Source organism: Triticum aestivum, chromosome 5B (assembly GCF_018294505.1).
Source record: "Triticum aestivum cultivar Chinese Spring chromosome 5B, IWGSC CS RefSeq v2.1, whole genome shotgun sequence".
Taxonomy (NCBI): Eukaryota; Viridiplantae; Streptophyta; class Magnoliopsida; order Poales; family Poaceae; genus Triticum; species Triticum aestivum.
The window spans coordinates 614,738,946-614,764,895 of NC_057807.1; the positions used below are offsets into that span (position 1 = coordinate 614,738,946).

Here is a 25,950-nt window from a genome sequence, read left to right on the forward strand (position 1 = left end):
GTTGCTTTCTTCATGACTTATACATGTTCCTGTAACTATGAGATTATGCAACTCCCGTTTACCGAAGGAACACTTTGGGTGCTACCAAACATCACAACGTAACTAGGTGATTATAAAGGAGTACTACAGGTGTCTCCAAAGGTACATGTTGGGTTGGCGTATTTCGAGATTAGGTTTTGTCACTCCGATTGTCGGAGAGGTATCTCTGGGCCCTCTCGGTAATGCACATCACTATAAGCCTTGCAAGCAATGTAGCTAATGAGTTAGTTACGGAATGATGCATTATGTAACGAGTAAAGAGACTTGCCAGTAACGAGATTGAACTAGGTATTGGATACCGACGATCGAATCTTGGGCAAGTAACATACCGATGACAAAGGGAATAACGTATGTTGTTATGCGGTTTGACCGATAAAGATCTTCGCAGAATATGTAGGAGCCAATATGAGCATCCAGGTTCCGCTATTGGTTATTGACCGAGAATAGTTGTAGGTCATATCTACATTGTTCTCGAACCCGTAGGGTCCGCATGCTTAAGGTTTCAATGACAATTATATTATGAGTTTATGAGTTTTGATGTACCGAAGGAGTTCGGAGTCCCGAAGGAGATTGGGGACATGACGAGGAGTCTCGAAATGATCGAGACGTAAAGATCGATATATTGGACGACTATGTTCGGACTTCGGAAAGGTTCCGAGTGATTCGGGTATTTTTTGGAGTACCGGAGAGTTACGGGAATTCGCCGGGGAGTATATGGGTCTTATTGGGCCATACGGGATTAGAGGAGAGAGGCCAAAAGGAAGGAGGCCTGCGCCCCCCCTCTGGTCCGAATTGGACAAGGAGGGCAGCCCCCTTTTCCTTCTCCCTCTCCTCCTCTTTTCTTCTCCAACAAGGAAAAGGAGGAGTCCTACTCCCGGTGGGAGTAGGACTCCCCCCTTGGCGCGCCTCCTCCATAGGCCGGCCGCCTCCCCCCTTGCTCCTATATATACGAGGGCAGGGGGGCACCCCAAAGACACAACAACAATTGATCCTTGAGATCTATTAGCCGTGTGCGGTGCCCCCCTCCACCATAGTCCTCGTCGATAATATTGTAGCGGTGCTTAGGCGAAGCCCTGCGACGGTAGAACATCAAGATTGTCACCATGCCGTCGTGCTGACAGAACTCTCCCTCGACACTCGGCTGGACCGGAGTTCGAGGGACGTCATCGAGCTGAACGTGTGCGAGAACTCGGAGGTGTCGTAGTTTCGGTGCTTGATCGGTCGGGCCATGAAGACGTACGACTACATCAACCGCGTTGTGCTAACGCTTCCGCTTACGGTCTACGAGGGTACGTGGACAACACTCTCCCCTCTCGTTGCTATGCATCACCATGATCTTGCGTGTGCGTAGGAAATTTTTGAAATTACTACATTCCCCAACAGATTCTTCTCTTCTACTCCTTCTTTTTGGAGAATCTTCTATTCTTTTATAGGGAGCCGTACACTCATTCGAGTAGTGTCCGGGTCTTCCACAATTGTAGCAATTACGCTAACGACAAGAAGATCTTTTGTCATTGTAGGACCTTGACTTGGAACTTCTTTTCTTGCTTCTACTCTTGTAGAACTTGTTGAAGTTCTTCACCATTAGGCTCAATTCTTCATTGAAGGTTTGTTTCTCACTTGATGATGTGAGAGCTTCACATGAGGCTTTGTAAGCACCACTTGACTTGTTGTGAAGCTCTTCCTTATCCTTGAGTGACATCTCATGAGCAACAGTTTTTCCAATGACTTCCGTTGGCTTGAGATCTTTGTAATTGGGCATCATTTGGATCAATGTGCACATGGTATCATATGTTCCATCCAAGGCTCTTAGGATCTTCTTGATGATGAATTTATCGGTCATCTCTTCACTTCCTAAGCCGGCAATCTCATTTGTGACGAGAGCAAGTCTAGAGTACATTTCAGCGACGCCTTCACGATCCTTCATTTTGAACTTGTCAAGTTGAGTTTGAAGCACATCCAATTTGGATTCCTTGACGGAGCCGGTACCTTCGTGCATATCAATCAAAGTATTCCAAATTTCCTTTGCATTCTCAAGACGGCTGATTTTGTTGAATTCTTCGGGGCACAATACATTGAAGAGAATATCACAAGCTTGAGCATTGTATTGCAGCATCTTCAACTCTTCCGCGGTAGCTTCACAATTTGGTTCTTTCCCATCGAAGAATTCACCTTGCAAGCCAATACACACAATAGCCCAAACGGCGGGGTTATGTCCAAGAATATGCATTTTCATATTATGCTTCCAACTAGCAAAATTTGTACCATCAAAGGAAGGACCTCTACGGTGGTAATTTCCCTTGCTAGACGCCATACTCTCCTAGGTTGTGAAACCAAGGTATGACCACCAAAAGCTATGGAAATCAAAGCAAATGGAGACCAAAGCTCTGATACCACTTGTAGGATCGAGTATTATGTCTAGAGGGGAGGGGGTGATTAGACTACTTGACCAAATAAAATCTAGCCTTTTCCCAATTTTAGTTCTTGGTAGATTTTAGCAACTTAGCACAAGTCAAGCAATCAACCTACACATGCAATTCTAAGAGTATAGCGGCGGAATGTAAAACAATTGCATATGAAGGTAAAGGGAGGAGTTTGAGGGAGCAAACGCAATGTTAACACGGAGATTTTTTATCTGTGGTTCCGATAGGTGGTGCTATCATACATCCACGTTGATGGAGACTTCAGCCCACGAAGGGTAATGGTTGCGCGAGTCCACGGAGGGCTCCACCCACGAAGGGTCCACGAAGAAGCAACCTTGTCTATCCCACCATGGACGTCGCCCACGAAGGACTTGCCTCACTCAGGTAGATCTTCACGAAGTAGGCGATCTCCTTGCCCTTACAAACTCATTGGTTCAACTCCACAATCTTGACGGAGGCTCCCAAGTGACACCTAGCCAATCTAGGATACACCACTCTCCAAAAAGTAACAAATAGTGTGTTGATGATGAACTCCTTGCTCTTGTGCTTCATATGATATTCTCCCCAACACTCAACTCTCTGACACAGGACTTGGATTTGGTGGAAAGAAGATTTGAGTGGAAAGCAACTTGGGGAAGACTAGAGATCAAGATTTATGTGGTAGGAATGGAATATCTTTACCTCAACACAAGTGTAGGTGGTTCTCTCTCAGAAAATGTATGTTGGAAGTGTAGGCATGTTCTGGTGGCTCTCTCTATGAATGAAGAGTGGGTGGAGGGGTATATATAGCCTCCACACAAAATCTAACCGTTACACACAAATCACCAAACTCGGTGGGACCGAATCATGAAACTCGGACCGATTTAGTTCAAAATGTGAACGTTAGGATTTTTGGTGGGACCAACATGTCAACTCGGTGGGACCAATTTCGTTAGGGTTAGGGCATAATGTAATCTCGGTGAGACCGATTACACAAACTCGGTGAGATCGATTTTGATAATGGACTAACAGAGAGTTGGTCAGGCAAACTCGGTGGGACCGATTCGCTCATCTCGGTTGGACCGAAACGTTACGAAAGGGAAACAGTGAGTTTTCATTGCAATCTCGATGGGACCGATCCGCTCATCTCGGTTGGACCGAAATGTTACGAAGGGAAACAGAGGGATTACAATCCCATCTTGGTGAGACTGATATCCCTATCGGTGAGACAGAAAAGACTAGGGTTTCTGGCAGTGGCTATGTCAACTGAACTCAGTGGCGCCGGATAGAAAGTTTCGGTGGGGCCGAGTTTGATTTTTGGTTTGGGACATATGTGGAAGTGAGAAAGTAGTTGAGGGTTTTTGGAGCATATCACTAAGCACTTTGAGCAAGAAACTCATTAAGCAACACCTCACCCCCTCTTGATAGTATTGGCTTTTCCTATGGACTCAATGTGATCTTGGATCACTTAAAACGGAAATGTAGAGTCTTCTGCTTTGAGCTTGAGCCAATCTTTTGTCCTTAGCATTTTGAGGGGCCCACTTTTGTCATCCATGCCATGCCAATCATTGAGCTTTCCCGAAATGTTTATCTTGAAATAGCATTAGCTCAATGAGCTATATGATGTTAGGAATTACCAAAACCACCGAGGGATAGTTGCACTTTCATGGGGGGGGGAGGAGACAACGGCCACAAGGGCAACGACAACTCGACCGCCGCGAGGGGACAACCTCCATCACTCGCGTAGAGCCAACCAGACGCGGTGACAGGGACTTGCCAGGCCATGACGGCTCGGCCGGACCCACATAGGTCCGGATAGTCCCTATCCCCACGATGTAGCACGTCGGCCAACGAAGCCAGCACCGCCCGTAGACCACCGACACCTCGCCACCACCAGGGAGCAACGCCGGAGCGCCGAGCCGCTGGCCCGCGCCAGCCCAGATCGGTCCCGAATGTGCCTAGATCTGGGTCGAGCGGGTGCCACCAGCCGCCAGTACCACGGCGCCACCCGTGACCAACAGTCGCGTCGCCGCGCCAAAGGCACCCGTGGCCCATGGGACCACCGCCGAGCCACACCGCTGCCGGCCGAGCAGCATTTGTGGAACGTAGCAGAAATTCAAAATTTTCTACGCATCACCAAGATCAATCTATGGAGAGACTAGCAACGAGAGAGAGGGGAGTGCATCTTCATACCCTTGAAGATCGCGATGCGGAAGCATTAGAAGAACGCGGTCGGTGGAGTCATTCACGAAGCGATTCAGATCGCGGCCGAATCCAATCTAAGCACCGAACAACGGTGCCTCCGTGTTCAACACACATACAGCCCGGGGGCGTCTCCTCCTTCTTGATCCAGCAAGGGGAGAGGAGAAATTGAGGGAGAACTCCGACAGCATGACGGCATGGTGGTGATGGAGCTCGTGGTTCTCCGGCAGGGCTTCGCCAAGCACTACGGAGGAGGAGGAGGTGTTGGAGGAGGGAGGGGCTGCGCCAGGGGAAGGGTGCGGCTGCCCTCTCTCTCCCTCACTATATATAGGGGGAAGGGAGGATGAGGAGGCGCCCTAGGGTTCCCTAGGGGAGGGGCGGCGGCCACAGGCGAAACCCTAGATGGGTTTGGGCGCCCCCACCCCCTAGGAAACTTGCCCCCAAACCGGGAGGGGCGGCTGCCCTAGGGGTGGCGCCCCCACCTCTCCTGGTTACGTGAGATGGGGTGGGAGGGGCGCTCAGCCCCTTAGTGGGCTGATGTGCCCTCTCCCCTTGGCCCATAAGGCCCCCCAACGCTTGTCGCGGCCTCCGAAACCCCTTTAGGGCACGCTGGTCATCACCTGGTACTCCCGGAACAATTCGGGACTCCAATACCCTTCGTCCAATATACCAATCTTCACCTCCGGACCATTCCGGAGCTCCTCTTCATGTTCGGGATCTCATCCAGGACTCTGAACAACCTTCGGTAACCACATACTATTTCCCATAACAACTCTAGCGTCACCAAACCTTAAGTGTATAGACCCTACGGGTTCGGGAACCTTGCAGACATGACCAAGACATTTCCGGTCAATAACCAACAGCGGAATCTGGATACCCATGTTGGCTCCCACATGTTCCACGATGATCTCATCGGATGAACCACAATGTCGAGGATTCAATCAATCCCGTATACAAGTCCCTTTGTCCATTGGTATGTTACTTGCCCGAGATTCGATCGGCGATATCCCTATACCTTGTTCAATCTCGTTACCGACAAGTCTCTTTACTCGTTCCATAATGCATGATCCCGTGACTAACTACTTAGTCACATTGAGCTCATTATGATGATGCATTACCGAGTGGGCCCAGAGATACCTCTCCGTCATACGGAGTGACAAATCCCAGTCTCGATTCATGCCAACCCAACAGACACTTTCGGAGATACCTGTAGTGCACCTTTATAGCCACCCAGTTACGTTATGACGTTTGGTACACCCAAAGCATTCCTACGGTATCCGGGAGTTGCACAATATCATGGTCTAAGGAAATGATACTTGACATTAGAAAAGCTTTAGCAAACGAACTACACGATCTTGTGCTATGCTTAGGATTGGGTCTTGTCCATCACATCATTCTCCTAATGATGTGATCCCGTTATCAATGACATCCAATGTCCATGGTCAGGAAACCATAACCATCTATTGATCAACGAGCTAGTCAACTAGAGGCTCACTAGGGACATGTTGTGGTCTATGTATTCACACATGTATTACGGTTTCCAGTTAATACAATTATAGCATGAACAATAGACAATTATCATGAACAAGGAAATATAATAATAACCATTTTATTATTGCCTCTAGGGCATATTTCCAACAGCCTGCCACTATTACTAGAGTCAATAATCTAGTTCACATCATTATGTGATTGTAATGAATCAACACCCATGGGGTTTGATCATATCTCGCTTGTGAGAGAGGTTATTAGTCAATGGATCTGAACCTTTCAGATCCGTGTGTGCTTTTCAAATCTCTATGTCATCTCCTAGATGCAGCTACCACGCTCTATTTGGAGCTATTCCAAATAACTATTCTACTATACAAATCCGGTTTACTACTCAGAATAATCTGGATTAGTGTCAAAGTTTGCATCGGCGTAACCCTTTACGACGAACTCTTTTACCACCTCCATAATCGAGAAAATTCCTTAGCCCACTAGTTACTAAGGATAAGTTTGACCGTTGTCCTGTGGTCCATTCCTCGATCACTCTTGTACCCCTTGACTGACTCACGGCAAGGCACACTTCAGGTGCGGTACACATCACAACATACTATAGAGCCTACGTCTAAAGCATAGGGGACGACCTTTGTCCTTTTTCTCTCTTCTGCCGTGGTCAGGTCTTGAGTCTTACTCAATACTCACACCTTATAACACAGCCAAGAACTCCTTCTTTGCTAATCTATTTTGAACTCCTTCAAAATCTTGTCATGGTATGTATTCATTTGAAAGTACTATTAAGCATTTTTTATCTATCCTTATAGATCTTGATGCTCAATGTTCAAGTAGCTTAATCCAGGTTTTCCATTGAAAAACACTTTTCAAATAACCCTATATGTTTTCCAGAAATTGTACAACATTTCTGATCAACAATATGTTAACAACATATACTCATCAGAAATTCTACAGTGCTCCCACTCACTTCTTTGGAAATACAAGTTTCTCATAAACTTTGTATAAACCCAAAATCTTTGATCATCTCATCAAAGCTTATATTCCATCTCTGAGATGCTTACTCTAGTCCTTAGAAGGATTACTGGAGCTTTGCATACTTGTTAGCATCTTTCAGGATTGACAAAACCTTCTGGTTTTATCACATACGACCTTTCCTCAAGAAAATCGTCAAGGAAACAATGCTTTGACATCCTATCTGCAAGATTTCATAAATAATGCAGTAACTGCTAATATAATTCCAATAGACTCTTAGCATCGCTATGAGTGAGAAAGTCTCATTGTAGTCAACTCCTTGAACTTGTCAGAAAAGATCTTAGCGACAAGTCGAGCTTTCTTAATGGTGACACTTACCATCATTGTCCGTCTTCCTTTTAAAATCCATCTGCACCCAACAGCCTTACGACCATCAAGTGGTTCTTCCAAAGTCCATACTTTGTTTTCATACATGGATCCTCTCTCGGATTTTATGGCTTCGAGCCATTCGTCGGAATCCTGGACCACCATCGCTTCTCCATAGCTCGTAGGTTCATTGTTGTCTAGCAACATGACCTCCAAGACAGGATTACGTACCACTCTGAAGTAGTACGCATCCTTGTCGACCTACGAGGTTTGGTAGTGACTTGATCCGAAGTTCCATGATCACTATCATCAGCTTCCACTTCAATTGGTGTAGGCGCCACAGGAACAACTTCCTGTGCCCTGCTACACAATAGTTGTAGTGACGGTTCAATAACCATATCAAGTCTCCACCATCCTCCCACTCAATTCTTTTGAGAGAAACTTTTCCTCGAGAAAGTACCCGATTCTAGAAACAATCCATTTTGCTTCCGGAACTGAGATAGGAGGTATACCCAACTATTTTAGGTGTCTTATGAAGATGCATTTATACGCTTTGGGTTCGAGCTTATCAGGCTAAAACTTTTCACATAAGCGTCGTAGCCCCAAACTTTTAAGAAACGACAGCTTAGGTTTCTCTTAACCATACTTCATACGGTGTCATCTCAATGGAATTACGTGGTGCCCTATTTAAAGTGAATGCGGTTGTCTCTAATGCCTAACCCATAAACGATAGTGGTAATTTGATAAGAGACATCATGGTATGCACCATATCCAATAGGGTGCAGTTATGATGTTCGGACACACCATCACACTATGGTGTTCCAGGCGGTATTAGTTGTAAAACAATTTCCACAATGTCTTAATTGTGTGTCAAACTCGTAACTCAGATATTCATCTCTATGATCATATCATAGAAATTTTATCCTCTTGTCACGACGATCTTCAACTTCACTCTGAAATTACTTGAACCTTTCAATAATTCAGACCCGTGTTTCATTAAGTAAATATACTCAGCATCTACTCCAATCATCTGTGAAGTAAGAACATAACGATATCCACTGCGTGCCTCAGCACTCATTGGACTGCATACATCAAAATGTATTACTTCCAACAAGTTGCTTTCTTGTTCCATCTTACTGAAAACGAGGCTTTTCAGTCATCTTGCCCATGTGGTATGATTTGCATGTCTCAAGTGATTCAAAATCAAGTGAGTCCAAATGATCCATCTGCATGGAGTTTCTTCATGCATATGTACCAATAGACATGGTTCGCATGTCTCAATCTTTTCAAAAACGAGTGAGTCCAAAGATCCATCAACATGGAGCTTCTTCATGCGTTTTATACCAATATGACTCAAATAGCAGTGCCACAAGTATGTGGTACTATCATTACTATCTTATATCTTTTGCATGAACATGTGTATCACTATGATCGAGATTCAATAAACCATTCATTTTAGGTGCAAGACCATTGAAGGTATTATTCAAATAAACAGAGTAACCATTATTCTCCTTAAATGAATAACCGTATTGCGATAGACATAATCTAATCATGTATATGCTCAACGCAAACACCAAATAACAATTATTTAGGTTTAACACCGATCCCGATGGTAGAGGGAGCGTGCGATGTTTGATCACATCAACCTTGGAAATACTTCCAACACATATTGTCACCTCGCCTTTAGCTAGTCTCCGTTTATTCCGTAGCCTTTTATTTCGAGTTACTAACACTTAGCAACCGAACCGGTATCTATTACCATGGTGCTACTAGGAGCACTAGCATAGTACACATTAATATAATGTATATCCAATATACTTCTGTCGACCTTGCCTGCCTTCTTATCTACTAAGTACCTAGGGTAATTCTGCTCTAGTGACCATTCCCCTTATTACAAAAGCACTTAGTCTCGGGTTTGGGTTCAACCTTGGGTTTCTTCACTAGAGTAGCAACTGATTTGCCGTTTCATGAAGTATCCCTTCTTTCCCTTGCCCTTCTTGAAACTAGTGATTTTACTAACCATCAACAATTGATGCTCCTACTTGATTTCTACTTTCGCGGTGTCAAACATCGCGAATTGCTCAAGGATCATCATGTCTATCCCTGGTATGTTATAGTTCATCACGAAGCTCTAGTAGCTTGGTGGCAGTGACTTTGGAGAACCATCACTATCTCATCTGGAAGATAACTCCCACTCGATTCAAGCGATTGTAGTACTCAGACAATCTGAGCACATGCTCAACGATTTAGCTTTTCTCCCTTAGTTTGCAGGCTTAGAAACTTGCCGGAGGTCTTACACCTCTTGACGTGGGCACGAGCCTGAAATCCCAATTTCAGCTCTTGGAACATCTCATATGTTCTGCGACGTTTCAAAAATGCCTTCGGTGCCTCAATTCTAAACTTTTTAACATTACGCACTGAACTATCATGTAGTCATCAAAACGTGTATGTCAAATGTTAGCAACATCCACAAACGACGCTTGAGGTTCAGCACACCGAGCGGTGCATTAAGAACATAAGCCTTCTGTGCAGCAATGAGGACAATCCTCATAATACGGACCCAGTCCGCATAATTGCTACTGTCAACTTTCAACTAAATTTTCTCTATGAAAATATCTTAAACAGTAGAACTAAAGCGTAAGCTACGACATAATTTGCAAAGTCCTTTTGACTATGTTCATGATAATTAGGTTCATATAATGAACTCCCACTCAGATAAACATCCCTCTAGTCATTTAAGTGATACATGATCCGAGTCAACTAGGCCATGTCCGATCATCATGTGAGACGGACTAGTCATCATCGGTGAACATCTTCATGTTGATCGTATCTACTATACGACTCATGTTCGCCCTTTCGGTCTCTCGTGTTCCGAGGCCATGTCTGTACATGCTAGGCTCGTCAAGCCAACATAAGTGTTTTGCATGTGTAAATCTGTCTTACACCCGTTGTATGTGAACGTTAGAATCTATCACACCCGATCATCACGTGGTGCTTCAAAACAATGAACTTTTGCAACAATGCACAGTTAGGGGGAACACTTTCTTGAAATTATTATGAGGGATCATCTTATTTACTATCGTCGTTCTAAGCAAATAAGATGCATAAACATGATAAACATCACATGCAATCAAGTAGTGACATGATATGGCCAATATCATTTTGCTCCTTTTGATCTCCATCTTCGGGGCTCCATGATCATCATCGTCACCGGCATGACACCATGATCTCCATCATCATGATCTCCATCATTGTGTCTCCATGAAGTTGTCTCGCCATCTTATTACTTCTACTACTATGGCTAACGGTTTAGCAATGAAGTAAAGTAATTACATGGCGTTATTCAGTGACACACAGGTCATACAATAAATAAAGACAACTCCTATGGCTCCTACCGGTTGTCATACTCATCGACATGCAAGTCGTGATTCGTATTACAAGAATATGATCAATCTCATACATAACATATATTTCATTCATCACATCCTTCTTGGCCATATCACATCACATAGCATACCCTGCAAAAACAAGTTAGACGTCCTCTAATTGTTGTTTGCATGTTTTACATGGCTGCTATGGGTTTCTAGCAAGAACGTTTCTTACCTACGCAAAAGCCACAACATGATATGCCAATTGCTATTTACCCTTCATAAGGACCCTTTTCATCGAATCCGATCCAACTAAAGTGGGAGAGACTGGCACCCGCTAGCCACCTTATGCAACAAGTGCATGTCAGTCGGTGGAACCTGTCTCACGTAAGTGTACGTGTAAGGTCGGTCCGGGCGCTTCATCCCACAATACCGTCGAAACAAGATAGGACTAGTAACGGTAAGCATATCGAACAAAATCAACGCCCACAACAACTTGTGTTCTACTCGTGCATAGAATCTACGCAATAAACCTGGCTCTGATACCACTGTTGGGGAACGTAGCAGAAATTCAAAATTTTCTACGCATCACCAAGATCAATCTATGGAGAGACTAGCACGAGAGAGAGGGGAGTGCATCTTCATACCCTTGAAGATCGTGATGCGGAAGCGTTACAAGAACGCGGTCGGTGGAGTCATTCACGAAGTGATTCAGATCGCGGCCGAATCCGATCTAAGCACCGAACAACGGTGCCTCCGCGTTCAACACACGTACATCCCGGGGACGTCTCCTCCTTCTTGATCCAACAAGGGGAGAGGAGAAGTTGAAGGAGAACTCCGACAGCACGACGGCATGGTGGTGATGGAGCTCGTGGTTCTCCGGCAGGGCTTCGCCAAGCACTACGGAGGATGAGGAGGTGTTGGAGGAGGGAGGGGCTGCGCCAGGGGGAGGGTGCGGCTGCCCTCTCTCTCCCTCACTATATATAGGGGGAATGGATGAGGGGGAGGCGCCCTAGGGTTCCCTAGGGGAGGGGCGGCGGCCACAGGCGAAACCATAGATGGGTTTGGGCGCCCCCACCCCCTAGGAAACTTGCCCCCAAACCGGGAGGGGCGGCTGCCCTAGGGGTGGCGCCCCCACCTATCCTGGTTACGTGAGATGGGGTGGGAGGGGCGCTCAGCCCCTTAGTGGGCTGATGTGCCCTCTCCCCTTGGCCCATAAGGCCCCCCAATGCTTGTCGGGGCCTCCGAAACCCCTTTCGGACACGCTGGTCATCACCTGGTACCCCCGAAACAATTCCGGACTCCAATACCCTTCGTCCAATATACCGATCTTCACCTCCGGACCATTCCGGAGCTCCTCGTCATGTCTGGGATCTCATCCGGGACTCCGAACAACCTTCGGTAACCACATACTATTTCCCATAACAACTCTAGTGTCACCGAACCTTAAGTGTGTAGACCCTACGGGTTCGGGAACCATGCAGACATGACCGAGACGTTCTCCAGTCAATAACCAACAGCGGGATCTGAATACCCATGTTGGCTCCCACATGTTCCACGATGATCTCATCGGATGAACCACGATGTCGAGGATTCAATCAATCTCGTATACAATTCCCTTTGTCCATTGGTATGTTACTTGCCCGAGATTCGATCGGCGGCATCCCTATACCTTGTTCAATCTCGTTACCGGCAAGTCTCTTTACTCGTTCCATAATGCATGATCTCGTGACTAACTACTTAGTCACATTGAGCTCATTATGATGATGCATTACCGAGTGGGCCCAAAGATACCTCTCCATCATACGGAGTGACAAATCCCAGTCTCGATTCGTGCCAACCCAACAGACACTTTCGGAGATACCTATAGTGCACCTTTATAGCCACCCAGTTACGTTGTGATGTTTGGTACACCCAAAGCATTCCTACGGTATCCGAGAGTTGCACAATCTCATGGTCTAAGGAAATGATACTTGACATTAGAAAAGCTTTAGCAAACGAACTACACGATCTTGTGTTATGCTTAGGATTGGGTCTTGTCCATCACATCATTCTCCTAATGATGTGATTCCGTTATCAATGACATCCAATGTCCATGGTCAGGAAACCATAACCATCTATTGATCAACGAGCTAGTTAACTAGAGGCTCACTAGGGACATGTTGTGGTCTATGTATTCGCACATGTATTATGGTTTCCAGTTAATACAATTATAGCATGAACAATAGACAATTATCATGAACAAGGAAATATAATAATAACCATTTTATTATTGCCTCTAGGGCATATTTCCAACAGTAGCACCGCCGCGATCAGGGGCCCCCCGCGCCCCCAATGCGCGCACGGGGAAGGAATGGCCTGCCGCCGCCAGCGCCGCACGGACAGGGCCCAGCGGACCAAGCCGGCGGTGGCGGGGGAGGAGGGAGAAGGACGGGGAGGAGGGGCGGAGGAGAGGGGAGGAGTGGGGGGTTCGCCCGCCGCCCGCGGGGGGGGGGGGGGAGCGAGCGAATGGGGGCCGGTGGAGGGGGGATGGGCTGGGGCGCGTGTGCCGGCGGCCGGCGACGGCGGGAGGAGGCTAGGGCGGCGGGGGAAACCCTAGCGGGAGGGAGCGGGAGCTAGCGGGAGTTACGTTTCGTGTGGTTCAGTGGCCATCGAGTTTAGTCTTAGTTTTGTTGGCCTTTTGGGAATTAAGAAATAGGAGTTTACTTACTGTTTTCCTAGGAAGTCATGGCAATCCATTTCTTGGGTCTCTTCACGTGCTAGGGTTTGTTAGGAGATATTTTATTGGGCGTTAATATAGATGTTTTTGAAGTTTTAGAGAAAGAAGTGATCGTTAATTTGTTAGATGTTTTTTTGAGAGAAATGTCGGCTTTATTGATTACTTAAAACAAAGTTACAAAGAGTCTCCCGGATACATTCCGGAGCAGAATGGAAAACAACAAGACTAGGTGAATTCTTACAAGACTTAGTTAAAATATGAGCAGCTACATTAACTTGCCGACGAACATGGTTGAACACCACAGAGTCAAATATTCTCTAAGCAACCTTGATATCATTTACCACAGTACCGATGATGGAATGGTCAAGGGTGCTAGCATTAATCCTATTCACAAGTGACTGGCAATCTGTAGCAAAAAACACATTGGAGAAGTGTTCATCCCATGTTAGTTGCACAACCTTTTGAAGAGCCATAACTTCCGCAAGTTCAGGTTCTAGTACAACTTGAAGAGGCTCAGTGAGTGCGGCGACACAAGTGCCCTCATGGTTTAGGGCCACCGTGTCAGCCCCGGACATGTAGATATCTGAAAATACAGTAGCATCCGAATTGATGGCAATAACACCTGACGGCGGCGGAGTCCACATTGTGTTGGAAGAAAAGGACTCAAGCTTGATGACAGATTCAGAGTTAAAAAGGGTGTTGCATAATAAAATCAGTTTATGCGTGAATTTTCTCCACCGTATGGCTAGGCTGGGGAATATCAGACGAGTGACGTGTCTCATTATGAGCTTCCCATATATGCCACAAAGACACAACCATAATCGTGGCATCTTTGTCTGGAGATCTTGAGAAGAAATCAAAGAGCTATTGTTTTGTGTTTCTGAAGGAGGGCCGACATAGTTGGATGCCAGACCACGCTTTGGTCGCATCCCAGACCGCCCGAACACAAGGACAAAAAAGTGTAGCATGTTCCATGCTCTCCACACGACCGTAGAAGCAGCAACTCGCAGAGTCGGGAACATGGCGCCGCTGCAACTGAGCCCCAGATGGAAGACAATCATAAGCAACTCGCCAAAGAACATGTTTAGTGAAAAGCAAAATTATTGGACATGTTTGGAACATAGTAGTTTTCATGCATGAAGATGCACATATTAAAGACAAAGATTTGGTTCTCATAAAATACCTAATCGGGGCGAATGCAGTCTCGGCTGGCTGGTCTCCTCCCGGAGCCGATCTCGGCCGTCCGTTTATCTCGCAGCGTCTGGTAAAAACCAACCGGAAGAAAACCTAACTCTTCGGTCCTCTCTCTCTCCCTTCTACTGCTCCCGCCGCCACCCTTCTCCCCTCCGCTAGCGCCACGAGCTCCCGCCGTCGAGCTCCCCCTCCTCCAATCCCCGCCCCAGGCTCTGCCTCCCATCCCCCCTGGTGCCACCACCTCCAATCCCTACCGCCGCCGGCGGCCGTGCTTCCGGCGACATCACTGGACAGCGGCGGGAATGAGTAGATAGATAGAGGTAACAAATTGATCATTCCTCTGGCCAAACTTCCTTCTTACTCCAAGCCCACCTCCAGAATGACAGAGAAATGCAAAATTTCTGCTGCCATGGTATCAGGATCTGAGGAAATGTCGTACGTGTTCAAGGTAGATGGATACTCAAGAGCCAAGGCTCTACTCAAGAACGGCCAGTGCGTGACTTCTGACCCTTTCAGCGTTGGAGGCCACGACTGGGCCGTGGAGTATTTCCCAAACGGCTACCTCAAGGATTGTTCTGATTTCATATCTGTTTATCTATTTTGTGAAACTGCCGATGCCGAAGATGTGAAGGCGAAATTCACGCTCAGTGTACTTGACAAGAATGGAGGACCGGTGCCTTCATACAACGGTACCTCCAAAACTGTGAGTACCTTCTCAAGGGAAGGTTTTGGCGAGGGGTACGATAATTTCGTAAAAAAGGCTGATCTAGAGTCATCGTCGCATCTGACAGATGATTGTCTTACAATCAAATGCGACATCACCGTCATCTATGAAGCGGGAACAAGGGTTCCTCCAAGCAACCTGTGCCAGCATCTCGGCGACCTTCTAAAAAATAAGGATGCCGCAGACCTCACCATTCAGGTCGGCGGAGAGACATTCTCCGCTCACAGGTGCGTCCTAGCTGCCCGGTCATCAGTATTCAAGGCGGAGCTCCTCGGCCCCATGGAGGAGAGTTATGCAGCTAGTCCTATTGAAATCTGTGACATGGAAGCAGACGTGTTCAATTCGTTGCTCCATTTCATATACACCGACACAGTTCCTCATGTGCTTGATGTGGTGATGGTCGGCCATCCACTACCGGACTCGCAGTCTATGCCTACGGCCATGGGCCGTCGGCATAGGCCCCTAGGCCGTCGGCATAGATCTATGCCGACGGCAGCCGTCGGCATAGAGCCGTCAGTCTAGATTACGTCAGCGTACTCCTGTCAGACCGTCGGCATAATAATGTCGTCGGCATAGGGGGGTATGCAAACGGCCCTGGCGCAGCCGTCGGCATAGTTTAGCTGTCGGCGTAGTTTTCCGTCTGACGGCAACGGACGGCGCCGTCAAACTGCTGGCGGGTCAGGAGGCGACACGTGGCAGGGCTATGCCTACGGCAAAGCCGTCGGCATAGGTTAAATCTATGCCGACGGCTTTGCCGTAGGCATAGCCCTGCCATGTGTCGCCTCCTGGTGTAACCTGGTGGCATGGCTATGCCTACGGCAAAGCCGTCGGCATAGATATAAATCTATGCCGACGGCTTGGCCGTAGGCATAGCCCTGCCACGTGTCGCCTCCTGGTGGCTCCTGAGCGTATCTATGCCGACGGCTTTGCCGTAGGCATAGTTTTTTTTATTTTTTCTGTTTTCTCTTTTCCAATTCATTTGACAACATTTCAAAACAGAATAATATGAAATATGACAGTTCATCAACATCATTTGAACATAGTCAAGTTCATCATCTAAAGATCATCACCGGCGAAAGTCCACGAACATAAGAGTAGTGCAAGACATGAAACATCATAAAAGTTGAAACATGAAAGACATGGCACAACGGCCGCATACACGGAATCATCATCGACATCAAGCACCACCGAGTCCACCTCCTCCAAAACCACCACCACCACCGAGTCCACCTCCGCCAAAACCACCACCAAGTCCACCTCCGCCAAAACCGCCACCGCCAAGTCCTCCTCCGCCAAAATCGCCACCGCGACCACCATCACTCTGCCAGATCGGAGTGACTGGGGTCGACGGAGCAGGAGTCGAGCCACCGGTCCCCTACATGTTTGAAAGAAGATTCTAACGGTAAATATGACATGATAGTGTTGAATGAACGAGAACTAGTTTGTCATTAGTTAGGCAAATTTACTAACCGGAGTATCACCGCCTAGTGCCAGCCATTCCTCGAACGTGGGAATGTCTGGGGCGTCTCCCGCAGGTGGTGGTGGGGGTCCAACTTGTGGTGGCTCCGTGCGGTTAGTCCAAGACACCAACATAGCCTGGATGTTAGTTAAACAAGTCCACTTAGAAACAAGCCGTGATCAACAAAGTTAGAAGGAATGAAAGTGCAAATTTGAGCTTGGTTTAAGAGGGCAAAACTAACCGCCATCACTTGACGGCTGTAATCATCGTTTGCCTTCACTCATTGCAAGTACTCCCTCACCTCAATATGCCTATGCTCGAGAAAGGTCTGATATGCCTAAAAAATTGAGGTTGTTTCTAAGTGGGCAGTGATGAAAATAAACTAAGAAAGATAGAGACAAAGAAGATAAGGGGAAGTACTTATAGCACGTTGGCGGACTAAGGGAGGCTGCGAACGCCCCGTACTCTCTAACGGGCTCGGGTTGGTAGCTCGAAGCCGTGTGTACGAGATCGACGGAGTGACCAAGCCATTGAAACACGGATACCGGCCATGGGACTTACCCTGGATGGCCACCACCGCCGTGTCGTCGATCTGAGACTGGGCGACCTCAGGAACAGGAACATCCGGATGCAACTTCTGATAGTTCTGAGTGTAAGACTCCAGGTGTTTCTCGGTGTTGCTGTAGTACTGGCTCTCGCCCTCCTTGCGATCACTCCGCTCGCGGGCCAGCTTCCACGACTCCATGTCTGAGAGCGGCCTCTGCAACTTGTCCTCCTGCAACGTCAAACAGAAGTTAGCCATACATAAGAACATGATGGTAAAGAAGAACCAAAATGCATCTTTCATATAGATATACCTTCATGGCCTTGAAGCCCCAGTGGTTCTTGTTTCCTTGCCCGTGTGTCCCGTCTTTTCCACGGTTAGCCCGGGCCTTGATGCTCTTGGCAACAAACTCTGGATCGTCACCGACCCACCTATCCACCAAACACGCCCATCCGTCATGCCTTCCATAGCACCAACGAGGAACAACCTATGCAAATTTTGGAAGCATGACATGTGAGCACGAAACATATAGTTGACTCCTTGAAACAATGAAAAGTCAGTAATAGTTACCATCATGAACTGCTCCCTGCTCATGGTAATTTTTTTCCTCTGTGCTTGAGTTTTGGTCATCTTTTGTTGCAGGTAGATGTGGTAGTACTGTGAGACGGCAACCCAACGCACCTCATACTGCAACTGACGATCTTTCTTCTTTGCAGACGCAAGACCACGTCGGCTCTGGCCTTGTGCTCATCAAGAACTCTATAGAGTTGCTGCAATCATGCATAAACCAGAAGCAAACAAGGCATGATTTGAGTGATTCAATGATAAACTATGAACGAAACTAAAGACAAGTGATTCAAAAGGGAACTTACCCAAAATTTGGTGATCACGGCCTTAGCGGCCGTCCCGTACTCCGCGTTGCTGCAAGCCTCGTAGTGGGCCCAGCTTGTGGCCAAAACACGCAGCTGTGGGTCCCTGTCTGGCCGCGGGTAGAATAGGCCAGGCCAAAACTGCTTCAACAGGACAGTGAGAAGGCCGTTCGGTTTACGGCCCTTTCTGTGAAGGATCCAGTTACTGCAAAAGAATCAAAGGGTTGCCATGTGTACAATAAAAATAATGTTGTCATGTGTTGAAAGTATGACTGAGATGCACTTACTCTGTCCCCGCAGGTTCAATGAGCCACTTGTGCGCCTCGATAGAAGGTGGTGTAGGTACTCCGGCATTACCACGCAGCCACCCCTGCGGAGCACCCGGTGGCAAGTCACCCAACAGCTACATCCACTCCGTGTAGACCCGACGCATCCGTTTCCCCCCTCCCGGTGCCGGCGGCGGGGCCGTCCGTGAGGGGGGCCACGCCCCGGAGACGCGTGTCGCCTCTTCGGACATGCCACAACACCACCCCGCATGTATGAGGGCCCGATACGACGCTCCGGTGGCATTGCTACCCCCAGGGCCCCCGTCCCGCCTAACCCTGTAGCGTTTGACCACGAGATCTAGCCCTTTGACTTCCCACGGACGGGCTTTGACCAGTGGAACTCTCCACCCAGTTGTGTCGGGTTGGCCCAGAGGGACACCGGGGAGCAACATCCAGGCCAAACTCACAGCTAAATCCACTCCGTGTAGACCCGACGCGTCCGTTTCCCCCCTCCAGGTGCCGGCGGCGGCGCCGTCCGTAACAGTGGCCACACCCCGGAGACGCGTGCCGCCTCTTCGGACATGCCACAACACCACCCCACATGTATGAGGGCCCGGTACGACGCTCCGGTGGCATTGCTACCCCCCAGGGCCCCCGTCCCGCCTAACCCTGGAGCGGTTGACCACGGGATCTAGCCCTTTGACTTTGCACGGACGGGCTTTGACCAGTGGATCTCTCCACCCGGTTGTGTCGGGTCGGCCCAGAGGGACACCGGGGAGCAACATCCGGGCCAAACCCACAGCTAAATCCACTCCATGTAGACCAGACGCGTCCGTTCCCCCCCCCCCTCCAGGTGCCGGCGGCGGCGCCGTCCGTGACGGGGCCACACCCCGGAGATGCGTGCCGCCTCTTCGGACATGCCATAACACCATCCGGTTGTGGTAGGTCATCCGATATATATAAACACTTGGAGCAAAGTCCCCTTCGTATAGACCCGATGCGGCTGTTCCCCATTCCAGTTGCCGGCTGGCGGCGGCACCGTTCGTGGGGGGGTCACAACGCTTTGTACAGAACCAAAAAATAATGTATGTATGCTTATTAACACATACTGTATGTAAGTTAGTTAAATAAAAATAATAAAGAAAACAATGAAGAAAAAGAAAAAAACTATATGTATGATTATTAGCACATACTATATGCTTATTAACACAATCTATAGGTATGCTTATTAACACATATTGTATGCTTAATAATAATAATAATACTATATGGAAAAAAAGAAAAAAAAAGAAAAAAACTATGCCGACGGCAAAGCCGTCGACATAGGTGCGGCCAGGGCAGATGGACAGCGCCGCGGATCGATGACGTGTCGGCTATGCCGACGGCTGCCGTCGGCATAGCTCCTGGTCGGTGCGCTCTGGATCGGTGACGTGTCACCTGTATCTATACCGACGGCCACCGTCACGGCCGTCGGCATAGATTTGACGTCGTTAGCCGGCCGTGATGACAATTGTCAGCGGGCCCGCATCTATGCCGACGGCCTATATATGCCGACGGCAGCTGTAGGCGTAGTCTAGAATAAGCCGACGGCCTATATATGCCGACGGCTGCTGTCGGCGTAGACGCGGATAGCCCGACGGCCATTGTTCGCCGACGGCCAGGAGTTAGCTGTCGGCATAGCTCGGACTAGGCCGACGGCAGCCGTCGGCATATATTTGGCTGTCGGCGTAGAGCCCTGTTCCGGTAGTGATCTACTTGTTGTGGCTGACAGATACAATATCGGGAGGCTGAAGATGATATGCGAGGAGAAATTGTGCAGTCACATTGATTCAGACATGGTGGCAACTAGTTTGGCATTAGCCGAGCAGCATGGTTTTCATGCTCTCAAAAAAGCTTGTTTACAGTTCCTTGCTTCTCCGTCCAATTTGGAGGCGATGAGCCGATGATGGTGAGTGATGGGTATGAGCATCTGAAATCTAGTTGCCCATCTGTTTTCAAGGAGCTCGTAGTTGGAATCCTCCCAGCTGAACTGAAAGCAGCAAAGGATATTATCATGACAATGTGGAAGTAATGCCTACATAACTATTATCTATATGTCATCCAAATTTTCGTAGTAGTGGTTGTGCTAGTTCTCCATGTATGGTTGCTAGTGTATTTCTAAACAAAATTGTTAGTATTAATCATTCAGTCTAATTTATGTTTAGGTGAGTAGAATGGTTCTTCTTCTCGTCACCGTTGCCCTGTTTTGTAGCGACTGGCTACAATGCTAGGTTGTGTGGGTCCTTAAAACACCACTATTAGATGATGGTGTTACTTCGTTTTGTCAGGTTGTTTGCACTCGTGCCTACTTTCGCACTGAAAAACTGGATGTAAAATGCTTCTGTGCACTGAAAAACTGAATGTAAACCGCATGTAATCCTCAAGTCTTGAGAAAATAGAGGAGTACAGTGAGAAGTTTCTTCAAAATCTCTTGTTGTGGTCGAGTATCATTGGCGTTCAGGTCGTTACGTTCAGTTGGATTACACTATCATTGGTGCCCCTAATAGTCGATGAGCATCTGACCTATACCACCTTCATAACACTGCAGATCGTATAGATGGCGCCCCACAACACATAAAATTTGCAATCCATATCAGTGCTTTCTGTTTCAGAAAATCGCCTCCATATACTTTCTAGTCGCGTGAACATGAACCTGTCTAATTGGTTCTTTGCTGCTGATTTTGTTGACAAAAATGCATCGTGCCATTTGTGGAAGGCGCAGCATCTGGAGATGAAAAGATTTGTTTGTGTATTGAAAGGTTAAATTGTCACCCCAAAAAAAGGTTAAAATTGTCGATTTGGGTCACATATTGACTGACGTGGAGTAATCTCTGCATGCATTGCATCGGCAGATGAAAAGTTTTGGGTGCACTGGTGCCTACTGTCTTCGTTTCCAGTACAGCGGAGTCTCCTCGTGAAGGTAAACGAGTAGTAAATGGCAGCAGGCGCAGATATCTAGATGGAGGTGTCAGCAGGCCACTGTTTTTGTTTGACTCAATGTGAAACGAATGGAGTTATGTTCCAAGTGTTCTTCAATCTTCTATATATATAGATGGGCGCAGCAAATTCTTTCCTCACCAGTCTTCCATCCTACTCCACGCTAAACCAGCAAGCCCACCACCAGAATGGCAGAGCATTGCAAGATCTCTGCTGCCATTGTAGCTGGATCTGAGGAGAAGTCGTGTGTGCTCAAGGTAGATGGATACTCTAGAGCCAAGGTGCTACTCAAGAACGGCGAGTGGAGGACTTCTGCCCATTTCGGTGTTGGAGGCTATAACTGGGCCGTGAGATATTACCCAAACGGTTGCAATAAGGATTATGCCGATTCAATATCTCTTTATCTATATCTTCAATCTGCCAATGCCGAAGATGTGAAGGTGAAATACACGCTCAGTCTACTTGACAAGAATGGAGAACCTGTGCCTTCATACAGCCGTACCTCCAGCGCTACACGCACCTTCTCAAGGAAAGTTACAAACTGGGGCTACAATGAGTTCATCAAGAAGGCTGATCTGGAGGCATCGGCGCATCTAAGAGACGACTGTCTCACCATCAGGTGCGATGTCACCGTCATCCACGACGAAGAAACAAGGGTTCCTCCAAGCGACCTGCACCAGCATCTCGGAGACCTCCTCAAGAATAAGGATGCCGCAGACCTCACCATTCAGGTCGGCAGAGAGACATTCTCCGCTCACAGGTGCGTTCTTTCTGCTCGGTCATCCGTCTTCAAGGCGGAGCTCCTCGGCGCCATGAAGGAGAGTTCTGCAGCTAGTCCTATTGAAATTTGTGACATGGAAGCTGATGTGTTCGAATCTTTGCTCACCTTCATATACACCGATTCAGTCTCTCCAGTGCTTGATGTGGTGATGGCTGGCCATCTGCTAGTGGCGGCTGACAGGTACAATATTGAGAGGCTGAAGCAGATATGTGAGCAGAAACTGTGCAATCAAATTGATTCCGGCATGGTGGCCACCAGTTTGGCTCTGGCCGAGCAGCATGGTTTCCATCGTCTCAAAGAAGCTTGTTTGCAATTCCTTGCTTCTCCTTCCAATTTCAAGGCTATGATGGTAACCGACGGTTATGAGCATCTCAAGTCCAGCTGCCCATTGGTTCTCAAGGAGCTGATAGCTAGAATTCTCCCGGCTGAATGGGACGTGGCAAAGGATATGGTCATGGAAATTTAGTAGTAATGCATTTGGTACTTTTATCATATATGGCATCCAAATTTGTAGTACGTACTAATGGTTATGCTACTTATCTATGTATGTCTGCATATTTATGTTCCAGAACAAAAATGCTACTTATCAATCACATTCAGTCTACTCATGTGAGTAGCTAGAACAGTTAATTTCTTTCCTTGCGAGATAAAAGAAAGTAGTACTCCCTCTGTTCACTTTTATAAGGCTTTGTAGGCGTTCACTTTTATAAGGCTTTGTAGGCGTTTCAGACATTGTGCAAAACAGCTTAATTTTGCTTGTCTGAAACGACTTATAAAAGTGAACGGAGGGAGTAGTATTTAGACTGCACATCCACACACCTTGCTTATCCATTGTGTATTAGTTTAATTATTGAGTCGATGACCAAATGACAAGAGCTGGTGACGGCGCAGCTGGTCATAGCTGCCCTCTTTTGGAGCGACCGATGACTAGAATGGTAGTTTGCATGTGTCCTTAATACATCATTACTAGATGCTTATGTTGCTTTGTTCTATCTGGTTATTACCACTCATCTGTATTTCTGCACTGAAGAACTGAATGTAAAGTATGGAGCCGTGTATGTAGACCTTGGGACCTTGGGAAAGTTGTAATTCTACTACCATGCATCTACACGTTTTATCTAGACCATCCAATTTTGCATCATCTGTTATACAGTTTAAAGCACTAAGCAAAAAAATAAAAAGCAAAACTACATGTAATCCTCAAGCATTGACCATTATACTTTCTCTCTAAATACTAGCTGTAATGCATGCAGCTGTGTATTTTTTTTCCTGTGAAGACCATTATGGTTAGCTTTATTACCTAAACACAAGATATATCATCCACAAAAAGTTGCAAAATAGAATCTCGGGCATCATCCTCCAGCCACAATAACTTAGCTCATGCTCTACGAAATTTGCTTCCTGAACACAATGCTCAATCTTGACATTCCTTGACCTTCCCAGAGCCCTGAATCAGCTCCTTGCATTCATAGAGGATAGGTGCAGATTATCATGTCCTGAACCACTACAAGGCAGTCTGATTGCATGATTATAGAATGAACGTTCAGATTTCTTGCAAGAGTCAGGCCCTAACGGACTGCGATATCTTCAGCTGTATTGGCGTCAAGGATTCAGGAGGCAATAGAAGCAGCAACAAAATCACCTGCATCCTCACCCGGCCTCATAAGAGTAGCCAGTATAAACATTCAGTAAAAGAATACCATGGGGTGGTTTCCTCTAACCACTACGCCTTGGAGGTGTTGGTTTGTTCCGGTAGATCTTAAATGGCTTGTCACCAACACTTGGTCGGCATCACTGATTTGGAAGGGTTCTGCAACACTCGCCATTCCTTTTCTGCCTCCTCTTCCACCGTACGTACCAACAGGCTGTAGCGACAACATCCTGAAATGCTACAGTGCCCAGGTACTGCTCCTGTGATTTGGGGTGATAGTAGAAATTCAAGTACAGTGGACCCAGGGGCATCATTTACCACCTTTTCGATCCCAAGTTCCTTCCAAACAGATTTTGTCAGTTCACACATAAGAAATACATGTTGAATAGCTTTGGCATCCTTTCCGCAGACATGACATAGTGCAGAGTCCATCATATGACTATTCGTGATAATGCAGAAGCATGGAATCTTCACCTTTGCAGGTATCCGAGTCTCCATAATATTTTCCAAATAGGGTGAGCGAAGGAACTTCCCTGTCCATTTTGCGCCGCAACTTTTCACCATCCTGTTGAGTCCCACTCATTATGCTGTTAAGGGTTGTTCAGAATTTTGGATTCAGTTTTAGAAAAACAGGTTTTAAAAAGATTATAGGGAAAACCGGTTTAGTAGTTTTTTTGGGATGTTTTAGTATTGTAGTTTCTGTTAAGCACAACTGTTGTAGTATATACTGTGTGGTGGGAAAAATGGCCTTTAGGTGTGCCATAGAGCGGCTGTTGTCCGAGAAAATGGCAGGATAAAAAGTTGTTGCGGTTGAGTATGGTGAAAACATTCTTCAAAATCTCTTATTGCGGTCAAATATCATTGTTGTTCAGGTCATTACGTTCAGCTGGATTATAAAGTCATTGGTGTTCCAAATGGTAAATATGCCTCTGACTTGCACTACTCCACCTTAACACACCAGATTTTTCAAAAATATGCCTCTGCACCAACTAAAACGGTGTGGATGAGGCTACCGAGAGAATAAGTCGAAAATGACCAAATGACATGAGCCGATTGTGGTAGGCATCATCACCATTGCCCTGTTTTGTAGCGACTGATCACTACAATGGTAGGTTACTTGAGTCCTTAAAACATCTCTACTAGATGTTTGTGTTTCTTCGTTCTGTTCGGTCATTAGCACTGATGTCTACTTTGCACTCAAAACTGAAAATTGAATGTAAAGTATGGATGTTGTGTATCTGGAATTCGGATCTTGTGTTGTAATTCGGTTTAAACCACCAAGCCAGAAAATAATCTTAAAGCAATCCTCAAGTATTAACTATTAAATATCTTACATTAGCTAGTTTCTTGAAAGAGCATTTGGTTATTATTTCGCTTCGCTCTGATTATTGCCGGTAATGCATCTGTGTACTTATCATGCTACTTCTTGACCCGAAAACTATAGAACAATCCTTCTACATAGTTGTTATGCTGTTCAGGATTCTTCGGATTAAGTTATAGAAAAGGTCGGTTTTAGAGGAATTGTAGAGGGAAACAGGCTTTTTGTAGTTGTCTCAGCATTGTTGTGGTTCTGTATTATCTTGCTAAATATACCATGTGTTGAGGGAAAAAGATGGGGCTTAGGAGCATCTCCAATTGGGCCCCACTCTCCCCTATACACTCGGGCGGACAGCCTAGACACTCCCTGGACAAAAACAACAACCCAATCTGAAGGGGCTATGGATGTGAACCGTTCAATTTCACGTTAGGCTATTTTTCCTCGCAATATATACAACCATCGTCCTCCTTGAGTGGTTCCCGACTATTCACAACTTGTGCGCCTCCTCTCTCTCTCGAAACCACAACGCCGCCTCTGTCCTCCAAACTTCGACGAACGCCTCTCAAAGTACTGAAAAAAATGTCTCCCAGACACAGTTTGATGATA

The 25,950-nt window shown here is 46.8% G+C and overlaps 1 protein-coding gene and 1 pseudogene across 1 annotated transcript; both read left to right on the plus strand.

Annotated features, from left to right (window-relative positions):
• Nucleotides 1–14,985: 14,985 nt before the first annotated feature.
• LOC123117173 (BTB/POZ and MATH domain-containing protein 3-like) lies at nucleotides 14,986–20,689 on the plus strand (annotated as a pseudogene).
• A 1,081-nt stretch (nucleotides 20,690–21,770) lies between these two features.
• LOC123117174 (BTB/POZ and MATH domain-containing protein 2) lies at nucleotides 21,771–23,006 on the plus strand. Its single transcript, XM_044537996.1, has one exon. It carries the CDS (start codon nucleotides 21,783–21,785, stop codon nucleotides 22,839–22,841), a length of 1,059 nt encoding a protein of 352 aa, XP_044393931.1. The 5' UTR covers nucleotides 21,771–21,782; the 3' UTR covers nucleotides 22,842–23,006.
• Nucleotides 23,007–25,950: the final 2,944 nt, after the last annotated feature.